At 41.9% G+C, this 24,810-nt stretch overlaps 1 protein-coding gene across 2 annotated transcripts in view; it reads left to right on the forward strand.

Annotated features, from left to right (window-relative positions):
- Positions 1-24,810, forward strand: part of SGPP2 (sphingosine-1-phosphate phosphatase 2) — a 144,521-nt gene that overhangs the window by 39,057 nt on the left and 80,654 nt on the right. For both annotated transcript variants that reach the window (XM_077155259.1, XM_077155260.1), the window contains exon 2: positions 14,398-14,556. In XM_077155259.1, coding sequence (XP_077011374.1) covers positions 14,398-14,556 — 159 coding nt within the window. The remainder of the gene's footprint in view (positions 1-14,397; positions 14,557-24,810) is intronic.

The following is a 24,810-nucleotide window of genomic DNA, read 5'->3' on the forward strand; positions in this document are numbered from 1 at the left end:
AAAAAGAGGTATGGAAGCAAGAAGCTGAAAGCAACGAAACCAGAAGAGAAGGGCGAGACCAGCGCATGCTGCCATGTGCCTGGCTGTGTGACAGCAGGGTTCACCAGCACCTGGTCTCAGGAGAAAGCATCACCTTGATGATGCCTCAGTTTGGATGTTTTCACAACCCCAAACCATACGCGGATAAATTCTCATTATTTAAGCCAATATATTTCATTTTATCGTAGCCTAGACCAGGGGACCTGAGAGGGGAGAGAAGCCCTGGAACAAGGACAGTTCATCAAGGTCAAGAAGGTTCCTGTCCCCTCAGACACCCTGCCCGGGGGCTGCCCACTCATGGGAAACACCTGGCCAACGCCAGCCACGCTAGAGCCAAACAGCCGCCACCTGAGTCATCCACAGGAAGGGGTGGAGCTGAACGACCCACCCAGATGCACTGCCTACCACCAGGCACCACCCTGAAGAGAAGGGATGAGAAGTCCTGCACCAGGAATGGGGAGGGGGAGTAAGGGAAGCTAATCTGTAAAAGCAGATGGCCCCACGTTGCCTATTGCCTCTCGCCTTCCTCACCTCTGTCTTTGCGAGAGTGCCTGCCTGTCCTCTCACATGTGTTCTCAGTACATTTTCTGTCTGCTTGTTCGTTAGGCTGTGCCCTTGAGTTCTTTCTCGCAGTCTTTCTCTTAGCATGGCCAAGAACCTGGAAGCCGAAATCTGGCAACGGTATCTGCTTTAACTAAAGCAGTGCCTCTGTGCTCCCCAGCAGAACTGGGCAGAGAAACTCTGGTGGAAAAGTTCTGGGGTAATAAAACTCTTACTCGTGTCAACACCATTCATCTGATGGACTCGTTTTCTCTCTCATCCTGCACTGGGATCTGCTGTGACAATGAGTGATTGAGAAATTGGGACACAGGTGGTGGGGCGTAAGCACTAAGAAGTTAAACAGTCAGGCTTGACTGAAATTATGATCTAAGATAGCGTTTAGGGACCCACGGAAGTGCTCGCACTATAATAATACTTAAAATTCATTATAATCCCTATTTTATTAAAATATACACCACCACACACACCTCACATTTATGCTTAGAAAAGGGACCAGCTGGAAATATTCAAAGTGGCTGAATTTGAAGGGTGGGAAAATGGCTGGTTTTGAATTTGTTTTTATTTGTATATATTTTTTATTTCCACATGTTCTTGAGTAAAATGTTTTAGATTGTCAGAACAAATAGTGATATATAAGAGCCCAGCTCTTTAACTCAAAAAATTAGAATAAAAAATAGCCCTACATTGACAGGGCATGTAGTGTGCCAGAGATGGGCTGGGTGGGGAAAACCATCCTTCTAACCCTGTATGGCCTTTCTCTTAAGCTTCATTTCTGTGTGCACACCAAATTCCAAAGCTTTCCCTGGGTTTATTTTTTGGACTAGTCGCTTTAAACTTCCTCAGAGAGGTGTGCCTCGTGGGTAGCTGCAGTTTGAAAACCTGATGGAAACTCTCGACTATTGACGGTCTTGATAAGACTGAGGAGGGGTGTGGAGAGAATGGCATCTCCTCAGCAAAATTTTCTCCTCTCTTCCTTTGCGTCCTTCCTTATGTGTTCTACTCCAGCTGTCTTTACCATCTTGGATTCCTTTAGAGCTGCTAAGTGGCAGGGGGCTGGGGGGTGGCGGAAAGGACTGTTGCGTCATCCCTCTTCATGGATACACACACCTATTCACGTGACATTCTTGGATAAAGAAAACTCCGAGCCGAAGTTCTGTCCTGCTCAGCCCAGACAAACACGCCGAAGTTGATAGGGTCAATCCTCCTTAACTCCGGTGGTAAATCAGGCAGAATCCAGCTTTGGCTTTGTCTGATTGAAACGTTGTTATTTTAAATCTTTGCACATTAAAGATTACCGAGGAGAAAATCTTGAATGTGCCCGAATAACTTTGTTTTTATTTTGGTGCCTTTTAAAGCTTTAGAAAGTGTGTCTTGGAAACGAGGGGTTCTAACACGCTGTCAGGTTTGAAGAGAACCCAACTCAGCCTGTGAGGGTGTGTGTATGTGTGTTGGAAGGGTTCGGGGGTGGTGGGATTTCCTGGTTTAAAACAAATAAATTCAAGTTTGTAAGACTCCTCGAGCCTCGTGCAGCTCTTCCAGAATGTCATTTTGATAAGTTAATAGGAATGAATCAGAAACATCTGCACCAAAAATCCCACTGAACACACAAGGGCTTAACAATTAAATGGAAGAATGTTTGGCACAATGTGTTTCAAGTTTTAGCGGATCCAGAATGTTTTGAAAAACAGTTAAGTTCTTAAGCTATTTTGAGAATTTAAAGGGCAGCCAGTTATCCCAGCCCCTTCACAAATGGGAAAGGTTCTTTCTGCTCTTTGTGTCGTCTCCTGTGGCCCTTCGTTTCTGTGAAAGAGATTCTCCTCGCCGAGCCCACGTCTCTCGTCTCTGAAGCCAGGGCTGCAGTCTGCCCCCTGCTCCAGCGCTTGGTGGTCTAGTCCTCCCTACCTGCTCCTACATTTGCTTCTTAAGCAAAAATATATGTTTTGGGCCTCGAGTTCTAAAAGTTATAGAAGGGACTGTTTTCTTCAGTTGCAAGAATCACTTAGAGATTCAGGTTTGGTGTTTTTGTCACCATTTAGCACCGTCTCTCAGTTATGAGAGATAGAGAATTTGCTAATTGGTCACACTGGTTCACCCTTTCTGATGGAACCCACCGTGACAGCTGGTCCTTGAGGCAAAAAAAAGAAAAGACATCAGGTATTCAGAGGAGTAGCTGATGGCTGATGTACCGTCAAGAGGAAAACAAAGCTCAACTTGTGTGAAAAGGCTACAACTAAAACTCAGCTGCAAATAAAAGCCACTTTGGGTACAGTCCCTTCAAGCCTGCTCTTACTTTTCAACTCAGACTAAGGAATCCCTACAACTGCCATCCAAGCAGCTGAGAGTGATTAATGTGCAGTTTCAAGCTCTTAAAAAATATATATTTTTCTTATTAGAGAAGTTGTGGGTCTTTAGAAAAATCATGAATAAAATACAAGTTTCCCATACACCACCCTATTATTAACACATTATATGGGTGTATATTTGTTGAAATTGATAAAAGCACATTTTTATAATTGCACTATTAGCTGTAGTTCATGGTTTAACTGAGAGAGTGTGGTTTGTGTTCTGCAGCTCCATAGATTTTATTTTAAATGTTTATTCTAATAACACATATTTGACCTAACATTTCCCCTTTTGACCGCATTCAAATGTGTAGGGAAGTGTAAGTCCTCCAACTTGATAGTTCTGGTACTTATATTTAGGCTTTTGATCCATTTTGAGTTGATTTTTGTGTATTAAGTGAGAGAGTGGCCTGCTCGCATTCTTTTGCAAATGGAAATCCAGTTTTCCCAGCACCATTTTTTGAACATATCCTTTTCCAATTGAGTGGTCTTTACCTTCTTTTCAAAAATTCGTTGGCCATAAACATGTGGGTTCATTTTTGAGGTCTTAGTTTGATTCCACTGGTCTATATGTCTGTCCTTGTTCAGGTACCTGCAGTTTTGTAATAAGTTTTAAGATCAATAAATGTGTGTCCTTCGATTTCATTCTTCTTTTTCAATATGCCTTTGGCTGTTTGGGGCCACTTACCCTTCTATATGTTTGTTGATTGACTTTTCCATTACTACAAAGAAGGTTGTTGAAATTTTGATTGGGACTGTGTTGAATCTGTAAATTGCTTTGGGTCAAATTGACATCTTAACAGTAGTGTTCCAATACATGAATATGGAATGTCTTTCTATTTATGTAGGTTGTCTTTGATCTCTTTTAGCAATGTAGTTTTCTGCGAACAGTCCTTCACATCCTTGGTTAGATTTATTTGATTCTTTTAGTTGCTATTATAGATGGAATTTTTTTCTTGATTTCTTCTTCCAACTGTTTATTACTAGTATTTATAAACACTACTGATTTTGGGGTGTTGATCTTGTACCCTACCAGTTTGAAGAATTCATTTATTAGCTCTAAGGGTTTTGTTGTGGATTTTTCAGGATTACTATATATAGGTTCATGTCATACAAATATGAAAGTTTTACTTCTTCTTTTCCAATTTAGATGCCTATTTCTTTTTCTTACCTAACTGCTCTGGCTAGAACTTCCAGGACAATGTTGAATGACACTGGTGACAATGGGTATCCTTGTCTTGCTCCTGATCTTAGAGAAAAAGTTTTCAGTCTTTCACCATTAAGTATGATGTCAGTTGTGGGTTTTTCACATATACCCTGTATCGTGTTGAGGAAGTTTCCTTCTATTTCTAGTTTTCTAAGTGTTTTGTCAAGAAGGGGTGCTGGACTTTTTCAGATGCCTTTTCTGCATTAAATGAGATGATGATGTTGTTTTATTCCCTTTGTTTTGTGAATGTGGTATATTACATTAATTGATTTTCTTATTGTTTTAGCTTGCTAGCTGCTGGAATGCAATATACCAGAAATTGAATGGCTTTTAAAAGGGAGGATTTAATGAGTTGCAAGTTTCCAGTTCTAAGGCCAAGAAAATGTCCCAATTAAAACAAGTCTAAAGAAATGTCCAATCAGAGGCATCCAGGGAAAGATACCTTGGTTCAAGAAGGCCGATGAAGTTCAGGGTCTCTCTCTCAAGTGAGAAGGCATGTGGCGAACACAGTCAGGGCTTCTGTCTCAGCTGGAAGGACACATGGCAAACATGGCATCTCCATCTGCTAGTTTTCTCTCCTGGCTTCTGGTTTCATGAAGCTCCCCGGGAGGCGTTTTCCTTCTTCATCTCCAAAGGTTGCTGGCTCGTGGACTCTCTGCATCTCATGGCTACATTGTTCTGCTCTCTCTGAATCTCTCATTCTCCAAAATATTTCCTCTTTTATAGGACTCCAATAAACCAATCAAGACCCACCCAAATGGGTGGAAACATGTTGTCCCCTAATCCAGTTTAACAATCATTCTTGACTAAATCACATCAACCAGGGAGATGATCTCATTACAGTTTCAAATATACGGTATTGAATAGGGATTATTCTACCGTCATGAAATGGGATTTATATTAAAACATGGCTTTTCTTAGGGGACATACTTCCTTTCAAACCAGCACATTCCACCCTCTGGCTCCTAAAAAAGAAAATGTTTTTCCTATATATAAAATACATTAATTTCATAACAATATCAGAAATCCTTAAACCTTTCAGTAGCAATACAATGAAGTACAAAATTAGAGACAGTATAAAATCTCATCAAGTCAGTTACAGGCATGGTCTGTCCTAAGGCAAAATTCTCTCCATTTGCTCTGGACCTTTGAAAACTCATAACAAGTTATTTGCTGCCAACATACAAAGGAGGAACATTCATAGGATACATATACACATTTCCATAGGGAGGAAAGAACACAGGGGTCACCGGACCCATACAGTTTCAAAAACCTGCAGGGCAAAGTCCATTAGATTTGAAAGTCTGAGATTCATTTATCCTCAGGGCTTTAGAAAGTGGCAGTCCCACCCTTTCCAAGGGCCTACACAGAGGCCTGCCTCTCTCCAAATGCAACCTTGGAGGATATTGGGGAGACCACCTTTCTCTCGGCTCCACCCTCTCCAAGCATCGGGGCTGCACCCAGGCTCTCTGCCATCTCTGGGGCACATGCTCAACCCCTCCATGTGGTGGCAGCTAGGCTCTCCCCAAACCCCAAGGAATGTGCTTCACCCTCTCCGAGGCCTGAGGTGGCATGACTCTTCCACTGCAATGAGGTAGAAGGCCCATCCTCTGCCTTTGGGGCAAACTCACCCTCTCCATGGGCTTGGGTGGGTCTGCTCTCCTGGCCCCAGGCTTCTTGACTTCAGACCTCAGCCTCCACGGTTTTGCCTTTGAAGTTATTTTTCCTCCAATGTGTCCCTTCTCTGAACCCCCCAGTCCAGCCTGCCAGTGGCTCTGTTTATACAGGTCCGACAGCACTCTTGTCAGCTTTCTATGGAGTAGCCTCGGATCATGCCCATCAGACATAAGGAGTTTCCACAAATCCTTCCTGGATAACTCCATGTCCGATCCTGACTTTCTCTGAAATGGCTGACTGGTTTCACATTTGGTTAAATTCTCACATGGAGCACTATTCTCTGGGGTCTCCATTTCTGGAGGCCCCGAATTTTCCAGGACATCAATTTCTGGTTTCCTTGTAATCAAGAGTTCAGTTTTCAGCTTATCTCTTTCCTGTCACATTTTACTATAAGCTGCAAGGAGAAACCAGGCTATAATTTTGACATTTAATTTGGAGATCTCCTCTGCTAAATATCCAAGCTCATGGCTTTTACAATCTGCCTTCCAGCCAAAGCCACTAGTCAACTTTGCCAGATTATCTGCCATTTTAAAACAAGGATCGCCTTCCTTCCAGTCTGTAATAACACATGCCTCATTTCTGTCTAGAGGCCTCATCAGAGGTATCTTCAGAGTCTGCATTTCTACCAACAGTCTCTTCAAAACATTCTAGGCCTTTTCTATCAAGCTTCTCACAACTCTTCCAAATTCTTCCCTTTATCCATTTAAAAAGCCGTTCCAACATGTTTGGTATCTGCAAACTGCAACAGCAGCACCCCACTCTCCACATGGTGTTTGCCTGCAGGTTTTCCTTCCAGTTTCTCCCTATGGATCCTGTGTTTATCCTCCTTTGCATATTGGCATCAGATAACTTGTTTTGAGATTCACAGGTCCACAGCAAGAAGAAAATTTTTTGCACCTGTTTAAGGCAAATGCTTGAAGTTGCCAAGTTGCCAAGGGGTGGACATGTGTTAGTTAGATTCATTTGTCAACTTGGCCAGGTGTGCATACCTAGTTTTGTTGCTGCGGACATAAGCCAATGGTATGTGAACCTCATTTGTTGCTAATTACATCTGCAGTTGGCTAGGAGGCATGTCTGCTGCAATGAGTGACGTTTGAGTTAATTGGCTGGTGCTTAAATGAGAGAGCGCAACCTAGCACAGCCTTAGCAGCTCGGCATTCCTCATCTCAGCACTCGCAGCTCAGCCCAGGCCTTTGGAGATGCAGAAAGAAGTCACCCTGGGGAAAGTTGTTGGAACCCAGGGGCCTGGAGAGAAGACCAGCAGACTTATGTTGAACCATCCTTGCATACCTGGGATAAATCCCACTTGACCATGGTGTATAATTCTTTTAATGTGCTGTTGGATTCTGTTTGCTAGTATTTTGCTGAGGACTTTTGCATCTATATGCAAAAAGACTATGGGATATTCATCTTTAGTTTTGTTGTGGTATCTTTATCTGGTTTTGGTGAAAAGATAATGTTGGCTTCATAGAATGCATTAGGGAGTATTCCTTCCTCTTCAATTTTTTGGAAAAATTAGAGCAGAATTGAAGTTAAGTCTTCTTGGAATGTTTGGTGGAATTTTCCTGTGAAGCCATATGGTCCTGGGCTTTTCTTTGTGGGAAAGTTTTTGATTACTGAATCAGTCTGCTTGTTATTGGTTTTTTGAGATCTACTATTTCTTCTTCCATAAATGTGTAAGTTGTTTGTGTGTCTCTAGGAGTTTGTCCAGTTCATTTAGTTTAACAAATTTGTTGGTCCACCATTTGTTCATAGTATTCCCTTATAGCCCTTTTTATTTCATTTTGGTCAGTAGTAATATCCCGCTTTCAATTCTCATTTTAGCTATTTGTGTCCTCTCTCTCTCTCTTTTTTTTCTGTGCCAGTCTAGCTAAAGGTTTGTGAATTTTATTGATCTTTTCAAATCACCAACTTTTGGTCTTATTGATTCCCGCTATAGTTTTTTTTTAATCTTCTATTTCATTTATCTCTGCCTTAATCTCTGTTATTTCCTTCCTTCTGCTTGCTTTGGATTTAGTTTGCTCTTCTTTTTCTAGTTCTAGTTCACTCTGAGGTGAAGTCTCTGATTTGAAATCTTTCTTCTTTTTTAATGTAAGCATTTAGAGTTATAAATTTCCCTCTCAGCACTGCCATTGTCTTGGAAGGTATTTTTCCTAGAGGTTCTGGTCTCCATAAATGGCTATCAATTTGGAGGTCATAGGCTGATACCCCTCTTTTCCCACAATCCCCAGCACATGAAAACTTTATACTTTGAGAAAGGATCTTGGGCAAGCATGTGACACACTCTAACCAGTCATACTCACCCTCATGGGAGTACAGTTTGCAGGGCTTGTTTAGGATGAACATGTTTTATTGCAGATATACCTAGAAATGAGAGGTAACATCCCAGGTTGTGTTAAAAATAAAATTATAAACTTCCAAAAACCACGGATCCTAATGGACACGCTCTTCTTTTTACTTTTTCTTAAAAAAAATTCTGCCTCCATTTTAACAGAAAACATAAAAACAGATATTCTTTCCTGTGGAGATCATACAACCTCATCTCCAAGAGAGGATTCTGACAGTAGCACAAACACCCTCTTTAGGTAAAAGAGGTCTGTTTTTCTTTATCATGATGGCCTGAGAGTTTAGGAATGTGTTTTCAACTTCATGAGTCCTTCTTAACTATTTTGGAATTGCCATCCAGAATTTATGTAAACCCCCCTCCATGGAGTCAAGGAGCCCTGAGAAGATTTTCCATTTCTTTTTGCATAATCAGGTAGTTTGATCAACCTGCAATTCCCACTGAGACTTGTCATGTATCCCTTGAGTAAATGCTGTGATTGAGGTGCTCATTCAAGCTTAGATCCTGCTTTTGGACTATTGTAGAATCCTCCATGGAATTTGTTAACTATCCTGCTCTGGCTAGTCTTCAACATTTTCATCACTTTATTTTAATCTTTTAACTCCATTTGAGGCTTCTTGGAACACTGAGAATTAAATCTGAGAGCCTTATGGTTGTGTTTAGAAAATACTTCACCGGGATGTCCTTGACCTTTACTACTCAAACTGAGGTTGGTCCATGGACCTGGAGCATCTCATCACCTGGGAGAAATCTAATCCCTGCCCCAGATTAACTGTTCAGAACCTGCCATTTAGCAGTCTCCCCAGGCCAATGATACGCACATTTGAGTTGAGAAGAAACTGAGAATTGTTGGCTGCCACCACCGCCATCATCAAAGTCAACAGCCAGTCCTATGGAGCTACTCTGCTAGACTCTGATCTGAGCACTTTACATACATCATCCACCATATTTCATTTAATCCTCCCAGCATCCCTAGGTGGTATGTACTGTCATTGTTTCCATTCACATATGGGGAAACTGAGGCTCAGGGTGATCCAGTACTTTGTGTGAAGTTATTCAAGTAGTCAGTGGTCAAGCAGTTACTGGTCAGTTCGCTTCAGGACACCCTGCCTCCCAAGTCCATGTTCCTGGTCACCGGGCTCTGGCTATCCCTCTTCCTGTGCCTCTTTTCTGCTCACCACCTCAGACCCCTCCACATTCATTTGCTTCTTTCTGAAAGTCTCTAAAACTTCCCTGAAACAAAGCTATTGTGAAGGGAATGCTGCTGGTTGTTATCTTCCGTGAAGGAGGTTTGGATTTCAAAATTATTTTTAAATAAGACTGAGTTGTACCCTATATAGATATGATCTATCACCCCTAGGGAATGAACTCTTCCTACTGCTTCAAATGAAAGCAGACCACTTAGAGTTACAGATATTATCGCCTTGGATGTGACCTCACCTGGGCTCTGTGGAGATAGTGTACTAACTAAACTTGACCTTTGGCAGAATTCTTAATTGTACAGCTCTAATCTGAAAAAAAAAAAAAAGAAAGAAAAATGGAGGTAAGTAACCTTACCTTGCAGTGACATTTGCCCAGTTTATCTAATCCTTTAAAGAGCTCAAGTAGCACCTGTAACCTGGGTCTGAAAAGCCAAAGGTTAATTACAGGGAGGCCTGCATCTGAGATCTGGAAGGGAGCAGGGTCAACAGTTTTCAAGGTGAACTCTGCCCTTCTCTGAGATCCTGCAGAGAAAGACTATGAGGGAGGAAAAGCTGGCCTGAGATAGGGGCTCCCTGGGCTCCTCTTCACTTTTGTCCAGTTGAGACAGGTTTCCAACCTGATATCATTTTATATAATAGGCCCTGGGGTAACATTTTATTTGATTATCCTTTCCTTGCTATAAAGAAAAAAGTTTATTTGAAGTTAAAAAGCAATTGAACTAATCCTATTCTGTTGTTTGCAGAGGAGGCAGTTGAGGTTCAGAAAGGTGATGACTTCCCCAAGGTCACCCATTGTTTTGGCTCAAAGCTATTTCTTATATTCCTCCTTGGAAAGCTCAAAAGCCTGGCCAGCTGCCGAGTCTGCTGGATATTTGCTTCTCTGCGGTCTGGATCAGGCCAGCCCATTTTTACATCCAGTGGCACTGACTGGGGCATATTTCCCTTGCATTTAAGCCTCCTTGGCGTGTGTTTGGAAAACAAAATATGGTTCAGATGCTCAGGGGCAGAACTGAATTGAGAAGTCATACATTCTCACAGCATTCTTTGTTTTTATCATTCAGTCAACTTGTGTTGTTCCCTCCTTTTTCCTGAATTATTTATACATTGAAGGCAGTCTTAGAGGAAGCACTGAAAACCCTGGTATTGGCAAAATAAAAGAGCTTTTCTCTGATCAAAAGATTATGCTGCTGAGAACCCTCTGTATTAGGAGACTGTGCATTTGAGAAACTTATGAGCCATTAAAAAGGGAAGAATGGGATTCTGAGATTGAAATTGCAAGTGAACCTCTGAAAACCAAGAAATAAAATACACAAATGAGAGTAGCAATGCCATTTTACACACTTTAAGTTAGTTTGTGGGTAATTTTTGTTTTTCCAGCCCTTGTTTACCAGAAATTTCATTTGACTTTGGGGCCCATGATATGCATACTAAGATACATTTTGTTTCTAAGAATGTTTCTCCACCCATGTAAATGCAATGACTTCCAGATTTGGTTTCCTGGGTCCTGCCCCAGAGCCACTACTGCCCCAAGGCCCTTGAACCTGGCCAATTGGAAATGAAGTAGAGTTCTGGACTTAGGTTTCATTTCTCCCAGCCTCTGCCCTTCTCTTCTTTGCCATTCATTTTATGTATTGTCTTAGTTTGCCAGGCTGCTATGACAAATACCACACAGTGGGTTGGCTTACAAAATGAGAATTGGCTCACAGTTTGGAGGCTAGAAGTCCCAGATCAAGATGGCGGCAAGGTCATCCTTTCTCCTGGCAACAGTGGGAGTCCTAGGTACACGGCCATCTCTCTCCTCTCTGGCTTCTGGTTTTTCTCCCTTCTCCTGCTCAGTAGTCTGAATTTTTTCCCTTTAAAAAGCCTCCAATCATACGAATTAGAGCCCACTGTGATTCTGTTTGGTCACACCTAAATGAATCCGCACCCTGACTCACTTTAACATGTTCAAAGATACTGTTTACAAATGAGTTCATACCCTCAGGGATGCAGACTATGACTTGATATGTCTTTTGTGGGTGCATGATTCTATCCCTATTACCTACCAATTCTATTTCTAACCTCTGTTTCTTCTTTCTCTAATTGTTCCTGATGGGACCAACACGTACATTGGGATTGAAATTCTTGTTATATATTAATGTATTGCAGATGTATTAAAATCAGGTCAGTCACACGGAAATTTCCTACAAGGGAAACTCAGTACTTAAGTACTTTATTTAGATACATATAACCTCCAAGAATTTGGAGATAAATATTGGCTCTCAAGCTATTTAATCACATATGTAGGGATGTTATCTAAGAAAATCCTTTGGGTGTCCCGTATGAAGGCTGATTTTTAAAATGCCATCTTTGGTTTTTCTGTTCCTAAGAACATTTAGAGACTATTTAACTCTTCCTCCCAAAAGCAGAATTCCTGAAAGATTAGAACAATCATGTCTAAAGGTATTAATTAGTAACGTGGAACACCAAAACAGTTTGCTGTCATGCTTGAAGATCTTCTCAGTTGTTTACTAGGATTAAGATACTGAACTTGGTCTCTCCGTTAAATCTCTAGGGAAGGCGAGAGGTTGTTGCTGGGTGTCTATCATAATTGTCTAACTCCCGGAGGCCATGAAGTGACACCAAAGAGGGGCTTTCGTCTCAGATTTTGGCAGAATTTCTGCTTGTAAAGCTTTCAAGCAGAACAGAGTACCAGGTATACCTGGTGGCTGGTGGGTTAGAATAACTAATCTTTATGTCAGGAATAAGCCCTTTACAGAGTTACTCAAGGCCAGGCCTGCTTGGTATGTATTTATAAAACAGAACCAGCGGAGATTAGTTCTCAGGTAGCAGGTCATAGTTCTGAGACAGACAGAAAGAGACTCACAGATGGACAGGGACAGAGTCAGGGAAAGAGAAAAAGTCACTTTTCTTTCACAGTCCCTTGTCCTTGTTTTGTTCTTGTTTCACAGTCCCTTGTCCCAGGTCCTTGACTTGCAAAACAGAGAGACGAAGATGTACATTTTCCTATTTAATTTGTTTTTGTGCATTACAGGTTTTCCTATTTAAAACGCATCTTTTGGCATTCTCTCTAATTTGAACTCACTTGGAAGTAAAATTCATCTCAGATGAGATGTTAGATTATAACACCCCCATTTTAGATTATAACATGTGCTCAGCCCTTACCAGCGAGGTCTCCAGGTAGTTCCATGCACTGCTTGGGTTGAGGCTGAATTCTTAAACTTCCCAAGGCTGGGTGAGACTCCACCTCTGGGGCTGAGGGCAGTATCACCTTCCCCAGCATCATGGAGCTTTGATGGGGGGCGGGGGGAGAAGGGGGAGGGTACAGATGCTGGAAGAAAATCAGGAACCTGTTAGGAAGAAAAAGAGGAATGCAAACTTGGTAGGCAGCCAACAGCATCAAGTACAATTATATTCTTGCAGTTTTCGAGGTCATCTGCTTTTATTCATTAAGTATAAAAGTGCTTTTGGTCCTTTAAAAGGCTTCAGACGCATCTCTAGTCATTTAAAAATGCACTCCACCCCCCCCCCCCACACACACACACACGTTGTTCTCTTTGGTATTCCGGTCCCTCAGGAGCTCCTTGAATCCCGCGTAGGCTGAAGGCACCCCTCTGAATGTTCCTGGCACTCAGTGCAGGCACCGGGACCTTAGAGCACAGAGTGAATATTTTCAGAATAAAAACACGTACCTTATTCTCCCAACGTTCGCAGGGTTCAAGGACCTCAGACTTTGTTGAAAACAAACCAGAACAAAAATCCAGCCTACAAGAGACTTACAAAGTGGCCACCTGTAGTTGCATGCCCCTTTACCTCTCCTTTTTCAGTGCTGCCATTTTACTTTGATTTAATTTTATGAAGTTGTACGACTAGCTTGTGGAGCATTGTGTTTTCCTTCTACTTTCTAGATTCCTTTCAAGGGGGACAATATTTTTGTGTTTCAACTTGTTACTAATATACCAATCTTTAGGAGGTATCTACCATATTTCTAAATTGATTGTCTGTTCCTTCCTGTTTTAATCTCCTTGTTCTTTTTTTTTTTTTTTTAACCTTCCAGAATAAGAGAGAGGGAAATGATGATAGAAAATAGTCATGCAATTTTAGGAGACCGTGTATGTACATGTAGTAAGTATCACCTTATTGGGTTGACCTTACTAGTCCCATTTAAAAGATGAACTAAAAAAAGTTCAGAGCTGATAATTTTTCTAGAGTCCTTGTATTAGTTATCTATTGCTGCTGTAACAAATCACCACAGACTTGATGGCTTACAACAACACAAATTTGTTCTCTTACAGTTCTAGAAGCCAGAAGACCAAAGTAGGTCTTATTTGGCTGAAATCAAGATGTTGGCAAGGCTGCATTCCAATGGAGGCTCAAGGGAAGGAGCTGTTTCCTTGCATTTTCCAGCTTTTATAGGGTGCCCACATTCCTTAGTTCATGGTATTTTTCCTCCGTTTTCAAAGCCACTAGTGTTGCATCCTCAAATCTCTTTCTGAGTCTGACCTCTCACTCTGATGGGTCCCTTCTCCTATCTTTTAAGATCCTTGGATTACATTGGGCTCACCCAGATTATCCAGAACAGTCTCCCCATCTCAAGGTCATTACTTTAATAACATCTGCAAAGTCCTCTTTGCCATGTGAGGTAACTCTCACAGGTTCTGGGGACTAGGATTTGGGGGCCGTCCTTCTGCCGACCACAGTCATGAACCAGTATGGTGCTCTAGCCCAAGAGATAACTTCCCTCAACTTTCCAGCTTCCCGTATGCACAAAGAAAAGGCTTTGGCCATTTTGTCTTTTGGTAGTTCTGTCTGGATGTTACTAACTTAAGAACCAACATCATCTATATTTATGTGCACAAATTGGGGTCAGTGATGTTCAGCCTGATTGTTATGATGATGTAATAACAAAATGGCAGAGAAGGAGCACGTTGGCAATTGAGAGCTGCGAGTTTTGACAAAGTTTTAAACATTGCCCCTTGGTGATGTGTCCAATGAACTCAGAATCTTCTAACTTTTGTCTTTTAGGTTCATACACAGAAATACATTGTGAAGAATTATTTCTACTATTACCTCTTCAGATTTTCAGCTCTTTTGGGTCAAGAAGTGTTCTTCATCACTTTTCTTCCATTCACTCACTGGAATATTGATCCCTATTTATCCAGAAGGCTAATCATCATATGGGTTGTAAGTATCCTTATTATTGTCATTCATTAACCACTTCTACAACAACTACCTGTTGTGTTACTCAAGTACTGTGTGCGTGATTTTTTTTGTTTTGTTTTACAACCTAGAGATTTATTTCTTGTCCACACTATGTTAACACATTGACACTATATGCAGGTCTGTGATGAGTCAGCTACAACTCTGTACCTTGTACTCTTTACTCTGGGACCAGACTGATGCTGCAGCCTTTCTCTTGATCACTTCTGTTTTATGACAAAGGGAAGAGCCAGCAACCATGGGCTGGCTCTTTTATTTTAAGCAGTTTTATTGAGATATATTCATATACCATACACTCCATCCAAAGTGTACAATCCATGGCTATTACATTCACAGTTTACATTCCCAGAGTTGTGCATTCATCACCACAATCAATTCTGGAACATATTTGTTACTCTGAGAAGAAAAACCCCATGCCTCTCATACCCCCTTATTATTGACACTTTGTATTAGTGTGGTACCTTTGTTACAACCAATGAAAGAATATTAAATTTTTACTGTTAACTATGGTCTACAGTTTACATTAGGTGTATATTTTCCTATATACCACCCTGTTGTTAACAGCATGTAATAGTAGCATACATTTGTTTTAATTCGTGAAAGAACATTCTTGTCATAGTTTGTACTGTTAATCCCAGTCATGTTCACAGAACTGTGTCATATAGTCCCCTGTTTTATCCTCCAGCTTTCCTTCTACCACAATCACACACATAACTCATGCACGTAAGTTTGATTGCTAGAGTGGAATTTGTTTCCTGGTTTCTTTGGCAAAATAATTTAGGAAAATTTTAAAAACTAGGAAAGCAACTTTTTTGTTTAGTTTGCAAAAACCAGTCAAACCTGCGATCTCATGTAATTTGTACACCTTCCCACATGTGAATAAAACTAGAAGAGGGAGAAGTGATATGCAAAGAAAAAAAGGACATTTCTGAGCCTATTTGGGTATAAAATGCACCCTTCAGGAATATGTAGTCAGCAGCTAAAACTGGCAGCAGTTGACTAATAATTCCAAAAGGCATTAAGCAACCACTCTGTATACATTGGAGAGAGAAACCTGTAAGGCAGGGCATCATCCTCAAGGGAACTTGTAGTATAATGGAGCAGCTGGTGCATCCACAAAACTTCAGTGACAATTCAGGTTAGAGAGGGGAGCTCCTTTCCAGGGTTTTGCTCAGGGCCCTGTCATGTATATAGCTTTGTTGAGGGCCACATGAGTCCTGATTTTCTGGAGGGGGGGGGTTGGGTGCAGAGAGATGGGTGGCCAGCTGTGAGGTTGTGAGGCAGCAAGGTACACCGTCTGAGTTGGCGTCACATAGACCCAGGGTCAAGTTTGTGCCCTGCACCTACCTCCCGTGTGGAACAGTGTTGAGGCTGCATACCCCAGACCTGCTCTGCAGCTGTGTGCAGTGCTCAGGGCCCCGAAGACAACCTAAGGTCAAAGACTGCCTGGCAGGGATGCTGCTTGTCAGAGGCAGATGGTGGAAAGAGAGCAGCGAGGTTCGCATTTCTGAGACCCAAGATCTGCACTAAAAACAGAGGTTCAGGGAGCGCTTAGTGGGCTGCCAGGCACTGTGGGTTCAGTGAATTCTCTACACTTGTCTTTATATTTCTCATTTGTAGAACAAGTTCAAGGACCATACATTCAAATGGCTTCAGAGGCCTGGGGAGAGAAAGGCAGCGGGAAGCCCCAGGTGGAGAGGCGAGGGTGGGGCGTCCTGCAGAGCCTTCCGTGTGCGGCCAGTGGGGGCGCTGGGGAGCGGCTGCCCCTCATCTCCAGCTGTGCCAGGAGGAAACGGGGGCCTAGAGTCATCAGACCGTCCTTTCTGTTCATGTGAAATCTCCAGGTTTTAAAATGAATGTGTACATTTTTAAAATGTTGTTTATCAGTTAAACAAAGAACCCTTGGAGTTAAACACGTGAGTGCCGGTTTGAAGGCTTGATTCATCAGTAAGGTCTCTAAGGCTTAGAGTTGTCACTGTTTGAGCCTAATTCTTCCTGATTGTTTTCTCCTTTTCTCTCTAAAACCGAAAGCCACTTTTTTCCTCCCCCCATGCCTCTCTCCCAACCTGCCCTACTCTGCAATCTAGCTTCTATCTAGAAATATAATCTGAGAATCTGCAAAACATGCATCTTGTGAATCAGAAGGGTGAATGTTGGTCCAGCTGTCCCTCTCTCTTCCTGATGTCTGCTCCGTATCTGCTGAGCACTCCAGGGCAGAGGGGTGGGTGGCAGGGAGGAGGGAGCGTGCCCTCTCTTCTAAAGAAAACGCAGGAAAGACCCAGGGTGCATGAGTTTCTTTCCCTCTGTCATTTATTTTCTGAGATTAAAAGAAAAAGTTCTAAAATTTGCATGGTGATTGAGTGGGTGCAAATAACGTGAGAGTACTTAAAACAAACAGAAAACCAACCTGGAAGCACCCTGTAATGTGTATGTTCAGCTCCGGGTTAATTCTGTTGCCCAGTGGGTGTGGAACACTTTCGCTGGGAGACTGAGGACCTTCAGTCTTGGAGACTCTGGTTGTCATTACTGATGGTTATTGGCTTTCTCGTGCCAAAGGTGCTCATGCCAAAGGTGAATGGAAAGAGCAACCTTGGACTTTGAGGTTTAGCATGAGGTTTGGGGATTTGTTGCTTGATTTGTTTTTAAAGCAATTTTATTGAGATATATCATATATTCACATACCATATAATTATCCAAATTGAACAGTGCTTCACAGTATTGTCATATAGCTGTGTACTCGTTATCACAATCGATTTTTGAACGTTTTCATTACTCCAGAAAAATAAAAATAAAAGTAAAAAAGAGGAGCAGTGTGACAGTGGCTCAGCAGGCACTTCTTCCATGCCGGAGACCCAGGTTTGATTCCCCATGCCCGTCCATGTTAAATATAAATAAATAAATGAATAATAAATAAACAAAGTAATAAAGAATACCCAGAACATCCCATACCCTGCTCCCCCCATTATTTATTTATTTTTTGTCTTTTTTTTTTTCTGATTTGTCTGTCCATATGCTGGACAAAGGGCGTGTCAGTCACTGGGTGGAGGTGGCCTGAGGGTGCAGCGGCTGAGGAGAGGTGGGGTGGGCTGTGGTGCACCCGTAGTGCTGCTGGAGTGTCTGAATGGGGGCACGGCCTTGTCCACAGGGGGCCACGTGGAGGCTGACTGGGTCGCTCTCTGTCCTCGGCCAGGTCTCAGGGCAGCGTGGGCAGGGCAAGACGGACACAGTCCTTCAGTCCCCCGGGGAGGCAATGATGGATATTCCCAGAAGAGGCGTGTGTGTGTGTGTGTGTGTGTGTATGTGAGTGTGAGTGTGTGTGTGAAGGGGGTGCTCCTTGCCTGGCTGCAGAGGTAATAATGAGGGATGTTCCTTACTCAGCGGAGGGGAGGAAGGAAGGGAAGGGAAGCTCCCGGTGTGGTTGGGGAGGGAGGGAAGGCGGATGGGGCTGGGGAGGTCCCTCAGTGGGGCAGGCAGCTTCCTGGCTTTCTCCTGTAAGGGAGGTCCCTAAAATAGTGGCTGCCTCTTCTCCGCTGGGGATTAAGGAATGTTAATTAAAAGGGAACAGAACTTGAAGGTAACATCTTCTCTCACCCAGACTTACTTGCAAGGGTAGCTGTGTTCAGGATTCCCAAACCTCTTGTCAGATTTTATATGAATTTGACCATTGTCACTGGATGAAGACCCGATAGGCTTTATTGCTTTAAAAAAATCAATTGTTGTGTCAGGGATGACTCATGCAGTCTGAGTAGCTTAGCTGAATTACGGTTATACTAACTCCTTTCTATTTCACGTTTTACTGCTTTTATTGGCATCCAGGTTCATTATCTTGTTTGACTTTTATAACAGTGCATTAGTATCATTTTCATCATTTTATAGACTGGGATAATAAGACTTAAAATGATAATATGCCATATCCTGTGTTGAACTCTGTGTCTGTGCCACTGTGATAATGCTTTATGTTTTTTCCTCATTTAATCCTGCCGGTCATCCTGAGAAGTGGTTATTGCCAGCCCTGTTTTGCTGAACCGGGAACTGAAATAACTTGCCCAGGATTACGTGGCCAACTGGATTCATCCTGTTCTCACCCAAGTCCTCTTCTGCTGTCACTGTGATTTTTTAGCGGAAGAAGCTAAGTGACAGGAAGAGCCTCCACTGTCTTTTTTTTTTTTTTTTTTTAAAGAGAATGTTCCAACCCAGTTCTTGAAGGGCTCGAGTCAGAGCAGGCCCAAGACCAAAGGACATGTTTGGTACAAAACTCAGTTAGACCTGAATTTTATCAGAACTTACAAACAGAAGATCTTTCCTGGTGGCAGTTGTCTGGAAAATATGAACACAGTGCCCTGCAAAGGTGGGGTAGGGATTCAGGAAGCAGCTTATAAGGGTTTAGGACAAGGATATTCCATAGGGTATGGGAACAGAGTTTTGGCTGGATTTCCTGATGCAAGGGTTTGGAGATGTGTTAACAATAGTGATCTGGGAGAGGAGTTTAATGCTTCATAAGATAAGTGGTTGGTGATACCATCTGTATTCTTTCCTCCTTGAGGGAGTCTGTTGACCTTTAATTTCTGTCCTGGTCATGTACCCTACTCTCCATATGGGTGCTGGGGCCCTGAGTCTCCTCGGAGATGGCATAACTGAGGCTGTAAACGTTCACGGTTCCCTTCAATCCCATATTTGCTTTGGTTGTGTTTCAGATGTGCCCTCAGTGGCATTTATTAACTCTGTATTCTACTTGAGTGTCTTTTATGTACCTTTCTTGATATCTCGGAAGTATTTTAGCCCAGAAGATTTAGATACCCTTCTGTTAAATTAGGTGGAAGACATCAGTCAAGTCATGATCTCCTTCTTCTATCCAGTATCAGGGTCTTTAACCTGCCACTGGGCTCAGTAGAGTCCTAGACTTTGGCACAGACAAGTCAGGGAATCTCTTCTCTGACCAGACTGCTCATAAAGAGATGCTGCCGGCAGTACAGCCACATCAGCTGGGGAATTGTCTAATCCCTGACTTCCATTTTTGCAACCCTATCGCCTTACGTCTCCAAAGCCTTAAAACAGTGCTGTGTCTCAAAAAGGTTAGCAGCAATTTCATTGAAACAGAATGGTGTTCAGCTTTGTAGCAGGAAACAAAGTCTCATGCACTTTTTTGCTCGATCAAGTTATTTTCCATTTTGCAAAATAACAATGCAAGTATTGATACCACAAACTGATCCTTAGAAGGCTATTTTTCACTGTGTTTATAAGATTTTATTTTACATATTCATATCCTGCCTCTCTTCCCAGACATTTCATGGCATTCATTGTGAGATGCAGTGAAAAATGGGGAAAAATAGGTAAAATTCAATTTAGGGGAAATACAGATGTAATCGATGATTGAAGTCCAGACTAAAGTGAAATGTAGCTTGCTGATTTAAAGTTGAGCCACACATTTGTCTTGACTGAGCAGAAGTGAAATTACATTATCCATTAGGAAATAGGAAACCCACTCTCTAAGGAAGCATATCTTTTCCTGACATGTAGGATGGGTATGTTTGTTTAAGGTTAGTGATGCATATTGCTAAATTACTTTCTAGAAATATTTAGTATTAATATCCCTCATGAGAGTTCTCATTTTGACTCCTTGCCAACTTGGGTGTTCTCATTTTTAAATTGCTGCTAATTTAACCACTGAAAAATTGTATCACAGTTCATTCTCATTTCATATATTAGTGAAGATGAAAACATTTCTCAGATATTTATTAGCCAAATGTATTAACTCTTTTGTGAATTGTCAGTCTAACTTTTGAGTATTTTTTAAAAAGGGATCTTGATTTTTCAAATATATTTTTATTGGTTCTTAACATACAATGATAGAAAACTGTTAATGTTCCACATCTCATAGGTGATGCTTCTTTATAAGATTTTTAAAAACTTATAAAGATTTTAAAGTCTTATAAAGACTTTAAGGAATAGTCTTCAGTTTTATGGTATCATCCGTAGTGGCTTAGGAAAATTCTGTAACGTTGAACTTAAATGTTTTTTTGAATAGAAGTTTTTATTGTGGTAACATATATAGAACCCAAGATTTCACCTTTTAACAACTTTCATGTGTACAGTTCAGTGATATTAATTATATTCTCAATATTGTGGTACTATCACCACCATCGATTACCAAAACTTTTGTCATCACCCTAATCAGAATTTCTGTATCCATTAAGCAATAACCATTCCCCTCTCTTCCCCAACCCCTGCTGACCTCTAATGTTCCTTCTGTCTCTTTGAAGTTGCTTATTTTAGGGATTTCATGTAAGTGAAATCATATAGTATTTATCTAGCTTATTTCACACAGCGTGATGTCTTCAAGGTTCATCTCCATGTTGTAACAAGGTTCATTCTTTTTAACAGCGGAGTAATAATCCACTGTACGGACATGTCATCTTTTGTTTATCCATTCATCTGTGGACTCACAGTTGGCTTGTTTCCATCTTTTAGATGAGTAGTGAGGCCAAGTAGAGGTTTTCACAGGAATTCACAATTTCGTCAGAAGTTGCAGGTCCTGGAGTCCCATGAAGGGACCATGATGTTTGTAACTAGCACTGTTTTGGTTTCCCGAAAAAGACCCAGTCAAAGCAGCTCAGGAAAGTGGGGATTTATTGTAAGGTCACAGAGAATCCAGGACCAGAATCTCACAGGAGCTGATATTGGTGGACATTTTAGTTGTCTACTACAATTAAACGGGGACACCACATATCTGCTTATCTCCTGTTGCCAGCTGTGCCCTTTTAAAGATAATCTGACCCAGCTGATTGTGTAGCAAGGTCACGTAATTCCATCCATCTCTGGCCGCTCCATAGATTGACTGTCCTCAGGTCCGGCCATCTGCTTTAGGGGAGTTAGTAGACAATTCACTGGGGCTATGCACCATGGTTCTGTCTCCTGAGAAGGTATGTGGTCGGGAGGAGGTGAAAGATATCTCCAGTACTGGGACATCAAGAGACTTGGACTAGAATCCCAGCAGGGAAACCTTATTCAAGGCACTGAATGCTTCTAGCCTGTAATTCGCTTAGCTTTTAAATGAAAGGTTCCAGCTAAAGGACTCTCAAAGGCTTGTAACATAGACATGAGTCTGTGTATGTTTGCTGTGTGACACTTAAAAGTCTCTCCATGGTTTGGTAAGAAGGAAGAGCACATAAATTGAGCAGGATAACATGAAGAAAAACTAGATGACATTTCATCTTTTGCAGACTGAATGCTAATATGGCTTTACTTATTTTTCTTTTCTTGGGACTCCCCTCAATATCAGACAGTACATTTAAAGTGCATTTCATAAAGGTGCACCCGTGGTTCAGTGGTAGAAGGCTCACTTGCCGAGTGAGAGACCCAGGTTGGATTCCCAGCCCATGCACCTCTCCAGCCCCACTAAAAAAAAAAAAAAGTGCATTTCACATCCATTGCTAAATAATTGCTAGATTGCCTGCTGTTTTGAATTCAGTCTGATTGAAAGATCTTTTTAAAAGAAGATGCTTAATTGCTTGGTAAATATAAATTCCTTTTTTTTTTTTTTGGTAGACTCAAAGAAAGTACTGGTGATAAAGAAACCATAAAAGCAAAAGATTTCTTTTTGGCAAGTCCTTCTGTTCCTCCTCTTCTAAGTCCAATTAAGTTAGAGAGCTTGAATTTAAAATGATGATTTTCCACATCACTAGTTGATGCAGCCCATTGTGCAAAGTTACTGGATTTCACTTTTCTAGGTTCTTGTCTGCACTGTAAGAAAGAATTCAGAGGCACAGCACAGCATGGAGTAAGCAGGTAGAAATTTATTAAGCATTCATGCAGAGAAAGAGAACCCTCGCACGTAAAGAAAGATGGAGGGCCAGAGGCCATAGGCAGTGGGGGCTGTTTGCTGTTATAGGTCAGCTGTACTTATTTGCCCACCCCTCTCCCCAGGGCAGTGCCTGGCTGCAGACACTGCATTTGGGTGAGTGATCTTCCCCTGCAGATGACTCACTCAGGTGGGGGTCCTTTTGTTTCAGACGAGCTGGCTTGGCTGCTGCTGGGGGTGTCTGTAAGGGGGCAGTGCTGGACACAGGGCCTCCTGACCTTGAGTGACCCAGCATCTTGTTCAGGAACTCCTCAGCTTTCTCTCTGCCTTCCTCAGAAGCAGACTTAAATTTTACCATCTAGATGATGTCTAACTGTTGTAAAGTATAGGATATTGTTTTATAAAACAGTCCCATAAATTGCATAAGAGGTGAGTTTTGTGATAACTTGTTACTGGACAAAGGCTGTGGATTCTTTAGCCCAACACACTCAGTAACCAATTCCTGAGACACCGAGGTTTCAGAGAGAGAAAGAGTTTATTACTAAGTGCTAGCAGGAGAGCACATAGCCTAGTGGCCCCAAAAGTGACTCCCCAAATTGCAGTAATTCTGATAGTTTTATTAGCAAAAAAGATGGGCAGGGTTTAGGATAACAAGCACAGTGGCCCCAGATGATGTAATGGGGGGTGGGAGAGGTAAGAATCTAATTATTGAGCATGTGCGATTGGTTCCATTCTTAGAGAATGTATGTAAGAAAATGGCGGAATGAGGTCGCGGTGACTTGCAGGTTGAGATTTCAGCTACTGTGCATGTCAGGCAGGCCCGTGTTAGTTAAGTCCAGCCTTGGCCATCAAGATAACGTTGGACTTGGGATGGGTTAGCTCTGGGCTGACCCAAGACCCTTCAATAGTAAACATTAGGGGCTGTCTTTAGCGATTCCAAGACTCTAAAGTTGAAAAGAAGATAAAGGCTATACAACCGTTATCAGAGATCAGGGCAGCTGGATTACAATGTAGAGGTTTCAGGAATGTCCCTCTGTCTTCTCTAATATACCAGAAAGCAGAAAGGAGTATCTACAAAATGATTCAGTCATGAAAATCATCCCTTAAATCCTGATTTCTCGGTTACAACATGTCAAAATGGAGTGTCTCTTGGGATATGGACAGGCTGCCGTCAGGCTGCATCACAGGGGAGCTCGCCTGGGAAGGGCTGGGAGGAAGAAATCCTGCCCCCAAACACTGCAACTAACAGCCCCTACACCAGTGTCAGTTTTAGTGCCAAAAGATGACTTTAAATGTAATTACTGCTTAATCCTCTGTTTAAACCTGCACCATCATTCACTTCAAATGATTGCCCTGCTTGTTAAATTGGTTCTTGTTTGAGATTAATGAGTCTTTAAAAGTGTTCAACAATGGCCAGATTGTGGCCTCCTTAACTTGCACTGAATGAAATAGAAGTAGGCGGCAGAAATTCTGCCCAGTTTGTCTGAAGTAGAATCTGTCATTTGGCTTCAGTTAAATATTAAGTGAATGACTCTAGGGGGCTTGTTATGCAAAGTTTATTGGTTTGGCTTTTGACACAATAAGGAAAGGCTTGGTTTTTAGTCTACGTTAAATTAAAAAAAAGAAAAAAAGCCTTCAAACTGGATTCCTGTAGTGAGCAGATAAGTTTGGATCTCTCTAGTTATCAATCATTACCTGAAAAATGATTATTTTTTTCTTATGAAAATGTGCCCTCATTCTTCCCTACCTGCCCCCTCCTCACTACCATCACAACTTCCCAAATCCCATATGACTTGCTTTCTTTTTTTTTTAACGAAGGAGAATTGCAGTCTGCGGGGAAAGAAACCAACACCCCACAATCCCACCCCACAAGCAACACTTCTAGTGTTTTGTTTACTTTACCACGTGGGTGGGAGATTGCATTAAAGCTGAACTAAGAATAAGATTGAAACACCAGGGGTCTTGGAGGCAGGATATCTTTAAGAATGAAATGAGGTCGGATCTGCTGAAGTGATATAGGGAGCTAAGCATTTCATGTCAAGTTCCCTTGTGGAGTTAAGTCCTTCCCTCCCCCTGGCTTTATTCTGGCTTTTAATGTTTTATCCAGAAAAACAAATAGCATCTGCCAGGTCATATGCAGACTCAAATCAAAGAGTACCCTGACTGGGCAGAGCCTAAGAAATTCAGAAGTTGCATCTAAATTCAGCCTGGCTGGGATGTAACGGCCACGCCCACTTCCTCCCCCATTGCCTGCAGGCAAATCAGGCGTTCAGGGGCTTCCAGAGGCAGCACTCTCGTTTGGATTCTGTCGCGTTTCCCCTCCCATTCATCTGTAAAATAAAAGGAAAAAGAAAGAATGAAATCTGTAGGCTGGGGGTGGTGGGTGGGAGGAGGGGGCTGCCTTTCTCCCTTAAAAAAAA

The sequence above is a fragment of the Tamandua tetradactyla genome, chromosome 3 (genome assembly GCF_023851605.1).
Source record: "Tamandua tetradactyla isolate mTamTet1 chromosome 3, mTamTet1.pri, whole genome shotgun sequence".
NCBI classification, from domain to species: Eukaryota; Metazoa; Chordata; class Mammalia; order Pilosa; family Myrmecophagidae; genus Tamandua; species Tamandua tetradactyla.